Source organism: Mizuhopecten yessoensis, unplaced genomic scaffold (genome assembly GCF_002113885.1).
Source record: "Mizuhopecten yessoensis strain PY_sf001 unplaced genomic scaffold, ASM211388v2 scaffold4001, whole genome shotgun sequence".
NCBI classification, from domain to species: Eukaryota; Metazoa; Mollusca; class Bivalvia; order Pectinida; family Pectinidae; genus Mizuhopecten; species Mizuhopecten yessoensis.
In genome coordinates, this window is record NW_018405326.1 from 540378 (window position 1) to 553140 (window position 12763).

A 12763-nucleotide genomic window follows, 5' to 3' on the forward strand; every position below is an offset into this window, starting at 1 on the left:
AATCCCTTCAGGAGATTTTTCTCTATACAGACAAATTTTTGCCAGAAAAATTGTGTTCGTAAAACAAGGCTTAATTCTATTGTATCATTTGACCTTGACCTTACAAAGACCATAGAAATATCACCCATAGGATTTTATATACACTATCTATATTATACACCTTGACAACTTCTTAAAAAAAAAATCTTCTCACAAAATTTTACTTAAAACATAGTTATTTACACTCGGTGAAAACATGCACTCTGAAAGTCAGAAGCATTTAGCAAGGAGTAATTTTCAAGGTCGCAGTAGATGGTCATATAATTTGCTGAAATATTATGTATGTATTTGTACAGGTTATGGTAACAAAAGCCCAAGAGTACATGGTACATTTGCCTACCTATGACGAATGAAATTTCTTGTGAACACAAGGAAACTGTAGTATTGTCCGTTTAAATGCTAGAGTATTTCAGTTGTTACCATGTTAAGCAGAGATGTGACGCACACCTCTATTTTGCCATTTTAAGGAATTGTGTCAACCTTGACGTATTTTTCACAGTATTCATTCTATGATTACATCAGAGGCTGAAGAGAAAACAGTAGCGTAATGACACAACCATCTGTCAGGACTCGACTGCTGTGTTGAAAGTGGACAACATGTCTCCCAGACACAAGTGTTAACGGTGCTTGTTTTGTTCATTGGGACCATGCGTAAACTAGCGTCCAAGTTGTTTGACCAACTCAAGTTTATTTATAACTTTCTACGTCTCTTTCTCTGCTAAGATATACCATGTACTTTTAAAAATGTTTTGTTCCTTAAAGAGCAAGATAGTCAAGATGAGGATTTCAATTCTTTTTGTTTTTATTTTCATATCATCCCTTTATAATGTACGAAAAACACTGACAAAACAAATTACAAGAGGACATCATACACACACACAGGTTTATCTATGTCAGCAAGATGTCATAGGAACCATACGCATGGGACATGTCATTGGAACCATCCACATGGGACATGCCATTGGAACCATCCACATGGGACATGTCTGCAGATGGTCCATTTCAGCATCATAGGTTTAATAACACTGTTGGGTAATATCCCACAGTTAATTACTACAGTTCAATATATAATATTAGAGATTGTGACCAAAGCCTTTATCCTTTTAACTCAAAATCAGCTTGAGAACTTTCCATAAGACATAAGGTTTATAAGTTCACTCTAATTATCTTAAGTCATGGGGAATCATTATTGAGACAAGAATATTCATAAAAGGTCATTTATATATGTCCTTGTGACGGCAACATTTGGCCTGTGACTTAAATTAAATCCCATCTTTAAAATAGAATTTGTGACCTTTCATTGCATCGAGGTTAGTAAAAAGGTCATTATAGCACTTATTGTAAGGAGGCACGTATTGCCACTAAATTTTTATTAAAACAAAACATGACATGTGATTTGACTGGTCATATAGTGAATTTCTGCAAAACATATATTATATATACTATGATCCAATGTAAAATATAAATCTTCTGAGGTGTAACTGATTGTAAATAGATTTATTAAGTACAGAATCTTTCATTATTCACAACGTTCCTCCCTTTTTTTGGATTAAATGAAGAACATACTGGTTTACTAATACCTACAAAAAATGTATTATTCCACAGGAATCCAAATTAACCTCCACACAAATGTACCTCGGTGGTCGACTCTACACATAGCTGGCAACAGTGCCAGGTTATGCCTTGGGGAGGTGGAAAATGAAGATATGCCTAAAAACTCCCAGAATGATGCTTCATGTTTTACTATTCATTTGAAATCTTAGAAAGGAAAGTTGAGAACCAGATTGCCTGGGCTTGGGGTTTAGATCTGGTTTGTGTGGGTGAGCCGGCAGTAACAGCCAGACTCTTAATGTGCTCTGTAGCTGTAACTGATCAAAATGGATTTTTAAACCTTATTGTATGTTTTTATCTGTAAAAATGTATGTAAATTATAAATTCATTTCTGTTTCACATTCCTTCTTTACATAATCGGTCAAAACACTAGTATTGACTTAATTAGCATTGATTGGCTATAAAATCAGAAAACAACAGGGTATGTGTAACATATTTTTATCTTAAAAATAACAATATTCTGAGTACAGAATTTCTTTAAAGAAAGGCAAACATAATATTGAATGGTGAAAATCACAGATAGGTATAGTTTTGTACATAGTATGGTCCAAATCTGATAGGTTATTTTAAAAGAGTTATTTAAAAAAAAGTTTGAGGTTCTTTCAAAAACGTTGCTGAGAGACATTGATGCTAGAATGTTGAGGAGATAACCTGATTCTCAGTGACAGGTGACCTACAGTGCTAGATAAATCAATAAAACCTCTATTAACAGATGAATACATTGGTCACATTACAATGGATCTCTCTTATGAGCTATTTATGGTAACACGTCTCCACATCCATCATGCTACCCCACTGTTCTAAGTGGTTATAAGCCCCGGGTAACCTTTATACCTTATTTCACCTAGGGGCTTTAGTGGAAGATCTGGCCCAAATTTGCCTGGCTCCAGCTTTCCTGGTGTTATACTCATCTCGACTATAAATATCCCCACTCTAATCAGCTTAAAGTATTTGCCAGTTTAAATAAAGTACATCTCGGCATTGTCCGTACTAAATATTACGTATTGAGTCTGGAAGTTAGGTCAAATCTGTAGTACATTACTCTTGGTCGACTGGTTTTAACTATTACCTAACATAGGTTGAAAAGGGAACACCACAGAAGGACACTGAGAGGCGGAGGGCGACAGAGAAAGACAGAGGGACGAAGGACAGACGGAGATGGCGAGAAGGACGGAAACTGAGGGCAAAAAAGAAAATATGGAGAGTGACAGTGAGAGCGGGAGGGTGGAACCACAGTGACTCTATAAGCTTTAAGAATAATGAACTTAAGGTTATATGCTAGCTTACTCAACATACCTGTGATTAGATTTGGCATTAAGGAGATATCCTACTTTAAATACTCTACCCATGATTTGTATTAAATTCTCTCCTAATGTTGAATTACTTGAACATTACCAATAGGCGTATTTTTGTGTAACTTTCAAATATGTCATAATTAATTTTCAAAAATCCAAATTATTTGCCAGATCGATATAGAACAGGTTTTATAAATGTGGAACTCTTTGAATAGAAGATCAAAATAAGATAGCATGTATCTGTTAGAATATATTCTGTTATCATTCAAAATTTAGTATAATGTACAGTTTATCTACCAAATGATTATAAAGGAAACGACAGTAAATTAAACTGATTCTTTTCAGTGCATTTCCTGATGTTTGAAAGAAAATACATTAAACTTGTCTGGAGGAGTTTGGAACACCAGTTTTATTTAGTCTGTCTAAAACATCCTAGGTTCTTCTGAGAATGACATTGACAGCTGGTCAAATATTTGCAGGTAGTTTTTAAGATAGTTCCTCAAAAGTCCGCCTTGTTTGACGATCACTGTTTTACGATCACTGTTTCACGTACTGTACTGCCAATCTGCCAGAACGTGTGGAGGTGTGGGAGACATCGCTCACTTGTCAAGGTTCAGATCAGTGTGTACCATATAAAGATTCCATGGACAGCTATCAGGTTTATGTTGTCCAGGCCTAATGGATGGCGACACAGCTGATCTGTCCAGGTAAAACCAGAACCAGGGACAGACAAAATGTCTGTAGATGGATCAGGAGGGGACTTACCACTTAGGACGGGGGAGGGGACGTACCACTTAGGACGGGGGAGGGAACGTACCACTTAGGACGGGGGAGAGACGTACCACTTAGGACGGGGGAGGGGACGTACCACTTAGGACGGGGGAGGGGACGTACCACTTAGCGCAGGGACAACATCTGGGGATGACTCGCTAGAGGTTAATCAGTATTGATAGGAAATCATTTTTGATTGGGACTTGTTATCACTAAAATATACACATATACAGGAATCGTTCTCACTAAAATATACATATAGTCTGTCAGTTAGTGTGACCTGCCTTTATATAGCCTGTCTACTTGTGTGGGAGTTACTTAAAACATGCCAGGCTGTCACTATTTTATCATATTTGTACATTAAGTATAGTCAGATATATCCACGATTCTCTGTATTAGTATTACAACATATAACAAACTTTTTCAAAAAGCATTTTATTTTTTGCAGGCCACCGTTTTCAGCACTCGATTTTTAGCAGGCCTCCGTTTCAAACACTTTCATATAGCTCCATAAAGTCACATTTCAAACCCAACATGTTAAGAATGGAAATTGTGATGACATATACGTCAACCCCCAGTGCGACAGGAAGAGGATCGCAGACTTACCACATCAGCGTCCAGTGTTTGGGGTACGGTGCCATTCTTGTCCCGCCTACAGTGTGTGTTGGAGTATACTTCCCAACATTGCAAGTGACAACACTTTTTGCAACCTGAAAATAAAAGCAGAAAATAAAAGTCTACAGAATTCTATTAAACTCCTAATCATCAGGTAATTGTGAATGTATCTGTGAGTGATGGTTTACGTTTAAGCTCACGGGACTGCACAAATTGCAGTATTGCTTTCATGGAATAGCAGCAACTTGCTAAAGGAATCTCTTTATTTCATTTTTATTTCAGGTATAGACTTCGAATAATTACTTATAAGCTGACAAACAATAATTTTAATAAGCAATGCCCTAAGATAAACCTTTTTTAAGACTACACAAGTCAGCTAAGGTTGAGAGTTGAACTTGCGCCTATCAGCTCACTGTGTTTTTCAAACAATTTAGGCTTCTTGTGCGACCAGAGCTGATAATTACCGGTATTGTAGTATAAGGTTCAGATATGAAAACTTATTACCGACGCTGAACCAATAGTTACCATCAAACTCTATATGTTTTAACAGAATGAATTTCACTTTATACTGCTGTGGACAGGTTAATTACATCCATTTATATCTGATGAAATCCGATTAAGGTTCCCTGTATCACTGCCAAAATCTGTAGCTACACATTTGAAACAGTTTTTTTCTGACATGACTATAGCTTTGGTAAATAATTTCTATAAGAAAACCATACTTTGCTGGACTTTAAAGAAAAAATTAAATTGGAATAAATAAGAAATAACTAACAAAATAACCAACAACAGTGCTCTGAGTTTAACAAGCTGTACTAATGTAATAAAGTTAGGGAGATGACAGACAGGAGACTCATACTTACTAACAAAATAACCAACAACAGTGCTCTGAGTGTAACAAGCTGTACTAACGTAACAAAGTTAGGGAGACGACAGACAGGAGACTCATATTTACTAACAAAACACAAACAGAAGAACACATTTACAAAAAACATGCATTAAACAAACTTCTGCTAAGTACAAACTCATTTTCCAACACTTAAACTAAAATTTACAGCAGTATTTGGGATCCTCAGAATGACATTATACACACTGTACATGAAATGGATCATAACCATAAATCTAAAACCAAATGTCTTTTTTTTTTTATCCAGAGGCCAAGCTGAGTACAATTTACTTCGGTGCGCCATAAATCGAGAATTTAATCTTTATTATTCTAATCTATGAGACAATAACTGCTTATCGTTAGGTGGAATGGTATCAATGGATACAGCTGGCCTGCCAGCGCCAACTCACCGTCGTCCATGTAGCCAGTACAACCTCCATTTCTGCTGAACCAAATACAACCTCCATTTCTGTTTTCTATCACGAAATGAGATCATCTGTTTTCATATCTCCCCTCAGTGAACTCTAGACATTTATTTATACTTTTGTACCTCCATTTCATTTCACAGACAGACAAATAAATGAATTCTGGGAAGATAACGGAATAATGTGTTGGTTGATTGTACTGAGGACCTGCAGGGACTGTTGGAAGTTGGTGGGCACCGGGTAACCTCTCTAGCCAATCACTGGTGACACGTGATCTCGTCTTCATATTCAAATCAATTACAAGTTCTCCTGAACTCATTTATCATACAAAACAAGATAACTAATAAAAGATGGCGGAACACTTGTACTAGTTCACCTCCCCACGACAGTTTTAGAGCATCATTTATTTGAAGTTGGAGATAACGTTATGACAATTTAATTGCGCATCTCGGCTAAAACAAGGATTTTTTTTACCGGTAACTTTTAATAAACTTTTCTGCTATTTGTGATTATGCAGCTTGTTCAAGATAACAAGAGACTATTTTAATGTATCTTAAAAGAAATTGCCGGGAATAGCTCAGTCATAACACCCGAGCCAATCTTCTAGGTTTTATTTCATTCATGACTTTTTTTAGAAGAATCTGAACACAGACAGATGATAGATGAATGGTCCTGTCAAATTGTAAGGCTTTGTCTGTGGTCGACAGTTTTATCTAAGCAATTGGCTAGTTGTTTATCACAGCACTGAATTATCACAAACTAAATACAGCACTGAATTATCACAAACTAAATACAACACTGAATTATCACATACTAAATACAACACTGAATTATCACAAACTAACTACAGCACTGAATTATCACAAACTAAATACAGCACTGAATTATCACAAACTAAATACAGCACTGAAATATCGCAAACTAAATACAGCACTAAATTATCGCAAACTAAATACAGCACTGAATTATCACAAACTTAATACAGCACTGAATTATCACAAACTAAATACAGCACTGAATTATCACAAACTAAATACAGCACTGAATTATCACAAACTAAATGTCAAATTTCATTATGTTAACCACTGTCAGGTTTATCATAGCTCATGTCAATCGATGTATTAATCATCTATATTGATGTACGTCAGCAGTCAAATATATCCTAATTTTACAACAAATCTCAGGTAAAGTTACCATATTTTTAAAGTATCATATATAGGTCACATGATATTCATATATATTAGGTTGTCAAACCTATCCTATATTAGGTCCATACCAGTTTAAAATTCCTGTCACTTTTATATCCATCCATGCAGGTCATATCTGTATCATTGTAGGTCAAATCTCCTGATTACGCCAAACTAAATTCAATCCAAACTAAGGCAATTAAATCTCAAGTTCCTTTTAATATCAAACTAGGTCAAATTATCTATTTATTCTGAAACCAAGCCATGCTTCCAACTTACAAGGTCAAATCTCACATAATTTTAAGACAATGTTTGATCAAATTGCCGGGTATTTTAAAACAATCATGGTCAAATGGTCAGTAATTCTGTATGGTCAAATGGTCAGTAATTCTGTATGGTCAAATGGTCAGTAATTCTGTATGGTCAAATGGTCAGTAATTCTGTATGGTCAAATGGTCAGTAATTCTGTATGGTCAAATGGTCAGTAATTCTGTATGGTCAAATGGTCAGTAATTCTGTATGGTCAAATGGTCAGTAATTCTGTATGGTCAAATGGTCAGTAATTCTGTATGGTCAAATGGTCAGTAATTCTGTATGGTCAAATGGTCAGTAATTCTGTATGGTCAAATGGTCAGTAATTCTGTATGGTCAAATGGTCAGTAATTCTGTATGGTCAAATGGTCAGTAATTCTGTATGGTCAAATGGTCAGTAATTCTGTATGGTCAAATGGTCAGTAATTCTGTATGGTCAAATGGTCAGTAATTCTGTATGGTCAAATGGTCAGTAATTCTGTATGGTCAAATGGTCAGTAATTCTGTATGGTCAAATGGTCAGTAATTCTGTATGGTCAAATGGTCAGTAATTCTGTATGGTCAAATGGTCAGTAATTCTGTATGGTCAAATGGTCAGTAATTCTGTATGGTCAAATGGTCAGTAATTCTGTATGGTCAAATGGTCAGTAATTCTGTATGGTCAAATGGTCAGTAATTCTGTATAAAAAAGTCAAACTGTCCCCAAAAGCTCTGGCATAAAAGATAGGATATATATCATAAAATCACACAATAGTTCTGAAGAAGAAGATTTTTCAATGATGAATAGCAATGCTTCTCTAGGGAAAACTTCAACCCCCTGAATACTATTTCATTAAACCCTGTTACTCTTCAGTTTAATTCAACAGTAATTCTAACACCAGGAGTATAAAAAGATCAAATAACTTCAATATGCACCGATCAATGCTCCTCCCTAAGAGTACTTTAGGTGTCTTAAACAGCACCGATCAATGCTCCTCCCTAAGGGTACTTTAGGTGTCTTAAACAGCACTGATCAATGCTCCACCCTGAGAGTACTTTAGGTGTCTTAAACATTGTAAAATTGTCCTGATGAAGCCTCATCTTTAGAAGTAAAACTAGTCGGCCAAATAAACACCCATTTAATCTGTGACACTTGAGTACGTTGTAATTATAATCTTACTTTAAATCAATGACTATGTACCATTATGTAGTTCTAGACACCACATGTCAAAGCTTCATCCATCCCCCCCCCCCGCATCTTTTTCATAATTTTTCTAGTGTTTAGGGCTGCCTCAAGATAGTTGAAAGAAATACAAATCTCCATATGCAACTCCAACATTTGCCAAATTTAATAATTTTAAACCAACAGCTAGTTTACAAGCAACTTCAAACAGGTTGACCTTTTCCAGTTACTTTGAAGTATACTGAGCCACAGTTTATACTCGCGGGGCCTTTTAAGCCAGATAAACCAGAAACTGGATGTTTTGTGTATATTCACATCAATATTAAGTAACTGTTATTACAAGTTTAGTGGACAGTGACCATTGTAGGACCAGAACCGCCATCAAGTACAAACGGATTATAAACGATTTGAGGACTACTACAGGGATGACAGGGCAGAAAAAGGCTACTAAACTCTATAACACTTTGTCAGGTCAACACTCGTAGGTGGTCAGGGCAACACTCGTAGGTGGTCAGGGCACCACTCGTAGGTGGTCAGGAAACTCTCGTAGGTGGTCAGGGCAACACTTGTAGGGGGTCAGGGAAACACTCGTAGGTGGTCAGGGCAACACGCGTAGGGTATCAGGGCACAGTCGTAGGTGGTCAGGGAACACTCTCAGGTGGTCAGGGAACACTCATAGGTGGTCAGGGAACACTCGTAGGTGGTCAGGGAACACTCTTAGGTGGTCAGGGAACACTCATAGGTGGTCAGGGCAACACTCGTAGGGGGTTAGGGCAACACTCGTAGGTGGTCAGGGCCACACTCGTAGGTGGTCAGGGCAACACTCGTAAGTGGTCAGGGCAACACTCGTAGGTGGTCATGGCAACACTCGTAGGTGGTCAGGGCAACCCTCGTAGGGGGTCAGGGCAACACTCGTGGGACGTAGGTGGTCAGGGCCACACTCGTAGGTGGTCAGGGCAACACTTGGAGGTGGTCAGGAAACACTCGTAGGTGGTCGGGGCAACACTCGTGGGTCGTAGGTGGTCAGGGCAACACTCGTACGTGGTCAGGAAACACTCGTAGGTGGTCGGGGCAACACTCGTGGGTCGTAGGTGGTCAGGGCAACACTCGTCGGTCGTAGGTGGTCAGGGCAACACTCGTAGGTTGTCAGGGCAACACTCGTAGGTGGTCAGGGCCACACTCGTAGGTGGTCAGGGCAACACTTGGAGGTGGTCAGGGCAACACTCGGAGGTGGTCAGGAAACACTCGTACGTGGTCAGGGCAACACCCGTAGGTGGTCAGGGCAACACTCGTAGGAGGTCAGGGAACACTCGTAGGTGGTCAGGGAACTCTCATAGGTGGTCAGGGAACACTCGTAGGTGGTCAGGGAACTCTCATAGGTGGTCAGGGAACACTCGTAGGTGGTCAGGGAACACTCGTAGGGGGTCAGGGAACACTCGTAGGTGGTCAGGGCAACACTCGTGTGTCGTAGGTGGTCAGGGCAACACTCGTAGGGGGTGAGGGCAACACTCGTAGGTGGTCAGGGCCACACTCGTAGGTGGTCAGGGCAACACTTGTAGGGGGTCAGGGAAACACTCGTAGGTGGTCAGGGCAACACGCGTAGGTGGTCAGGGCTACACTCGTAGGTGGTCAGGGCAACACTCGTGGCTCGTAGGTGGTCAGGGCAACACTCGTGGGTCGTAGGTGGTCAGGGCAACACTCGTCGGTCGTAGGTGGTCAGGGCAACACTCGTAGGAGGTCAGGGCAACACTCGTAGGCGGTCAGGGCACACTCGTAGGTGGTCAGGGAACACTCGTAGGGGGTCAGGGAACACTCATAGGTGGTCAGGGAACACTCGTAGGTGGTCAGGGCAACACGCGTAGGGTATCAGGGCACAGTCGTAGGTGGTCAGGGAACACTCTCAGGTGGTCAGGGAACACTCATAGGTGGTCAGGGCAACACTCGTAGGTGGTCAGGAAACACTCGTACGTGGTCAGGGCAACACTCGTAGGTGGTCAGGAAACACTCGTAGGTGGTCAGGAAACACTCGTAGGTGGTCAGGAAACACTCATAGGTGGTCAGGGCAACACTCGTAGGTGGTCAGGGCAACACTCGTAGGTGGTCAGGGCAACACTCGTAGGTGGTCAGGGCAACACTCGTAGGTGATTTTATCTTTACTCATACCAACAATGAAAATCTTCAACAGATTTCAACTTATCAACAAAATGGAGACTGGTTTTCTTTTTATACAGAACTTGAAAAGGAAACATTTTTACAGGATTTTTAAAGATAAAATTTTAATCTTTCCACTTTTTCAAAAAAGAAAAATAATTACTGAATGAATGATGTGAAATAAGATAAGGAGAATGTATTGAAAATTGAAAAGGTACCATTTAATTTCATTCCTGAAATGAAATGATTTGGAAGTAATAATTTTGTGCTAGCCAATGTTATGGAAGGTTGACTAAGTACAAAGGTACTTTAGTACACGAAGCCGCTTAACCGATTATATAAAATGTCAAATTTGCGAACTGTATTTTTTTCCAAATTTCATGTAAAACGACCTTTACTGAAATATGAAGGATTAAGCTGACATAGAACAGATATGCGTGTCCGACGAAGTTAGGAGTACAGCTTTGTCAAACTCCATATCTTTATGAGTTTACCATTGGAGGATGACATAATGGAAAAAGGAGTTTACAATTTTTTTAATTTGTTATCCATGGTTGTAACGACAAGGTAACTCATACCTACTAGTACCGACAAGTTAACTCGTACCTACTAGTACTGACAAGGTAACTCGTACCTACTAGTACCGACAAGGTAACTGATACCTACTAGTACTTACAAGGTAACTCGTACCTACTAGTACCGACAAGGTAACTCATACCTACTAGTACTTACAAGGTAACTTGTACCTACTAGTACCGACAAGGTAACTCATACCTAATAGTACTGACAAGGTAACTCGTACCTACTAGTACCGACAAGGTAACTCATACCTACTAGTACTGACAAGGTAACTCGTACCTACTAGTACCTACTAGTTCCGACAAGGTAACTCGTACCTAATAGTACCTACTAGTACCGACAAGGTAACTCGTACCTACTAATGCCTACTAGTACCGACAAGGTAACTCGTACCTACTAGTACCTACTAGTACCGACAAGGTAACCCGTACCTACTAGTACGGACCAGGTAACTCGTACCTACTAGTACTGACATGGTAACTCGTACCTACTTGTACAGACAAGGTAACTCGTACCTACTAGTACTGACATTGTAACTCGTACCTACTAGTACAGACAAGGTAACTCATACCTACTAGTACCGAGAAGGTAACTCGTACCTACTAGTACCTACTAGTACCGACAAGGTAACTCGTACCTACTAGTACCTACTAGTATCGACAAGGTAACTCGTACCTACTAGTACTGACATGGTAACTCGTACCTACTAGTACAGACATGGTAACTCGTACCTACTAGTACTGACAAGGTAACTTGTACCTACTAGTACCGACAAGGTAACTCGTACCTACTAGTACCGACAAGGTAACTCATACCTACTAGTACCGACAAGGTAACTCGTACCTACTAGTACTGACATGTAACTCGTACCTACTAGTACAGACATGGTAACTCGTACCTACTAGTACCGACAAGGTAACTCATACCTACTAGTACTGACAAGGTAACTCGTACCTACTAGTACCGACAAGGTAACTCGTACCTAATAGTACCGACAAGGTAACTCGTACCTACTAGTACCGACAAGGTAACTAGTACATACTTGTACAGACAAGGTAACTCGTACCTACTAGTATGACAAGGTAACTCGTACCTACTAGTACCAACAAGGTAACTCGTACTTACTAGTACCGACAAGGTAACTGGTATCTACTACTACTGACAAGGTAACTCGTACCTACTAGTACCGACAAGGTAACTCGTACCTACTAGTACTGGGATAAGGGCATTATGTGTAGTGAGAGAGCCCAGATTAAGTGCACTGTGAGGTAACCAGGACTGACAATTACAATCCTCCCCAAACAACATCCCCAATCTCCTGACAACAAACCGGCTGACCTACATCCTATGACAGATTGTATCTGGTAGCAGCAATTATGAGAAGTCGGTCAACCGATTCCCCCCTTTCACACAGGTTTGTACTCAACAGCTGTGGCGTCCCTCAGTAACACATATAATTATGCCCCTGCTAAGCTGGATTGACTTACTGTACAAGATCAAGGGCAGGGCAGGGAAACCCCAAAATGTTTCCATCTTTTTCTGGGTTTTTTCTCGATTACTTGTCAATATTTATGCCTGGCAGATACATTTTGAGGCACATGAATTATCCTCACTGTATTTTATGTGAAATCAGGATGATCTTGGTGGACTGTTTTTTTTACCTTAATAGACCATAAATACAATACTCTATACAAGTCATCTTAGAAGTAATGGGATGAAAGTGTAAAAAA

At 39.4% G+C, this 12763-nt stretch overlaps 1 protein-coding gene across 3 annotated transcripts in view; it reads right to left on the minus strand.

Moving 5' to 3' along the window:
• LOC110448330 (phosphatidylinositol 3-kinase regulatory subunit alpha-like) overlaps positions 1–12763 on the minus strand; it is a 204576-nt gene that overhangs the window by 24028 nt on the left and 167785 nt on the right. For all 3 annotated transcript variants that reach the window (XR_002462701.1, XM_021494506.1, XM_021494507.1), the window contains exon 5: positions 4323–4426. Coding sequence is in view for 2 of the 3 variants with exons in the window: in XM_021494506.1 (XP_021350181.1) it covers positions 4323–4426 (104 nt within the window). In the remaining variant the exon portion in view is untranslated. The remainder of the gene's footprint in view (positions 1–4322; positions 4427–12763) is intronic.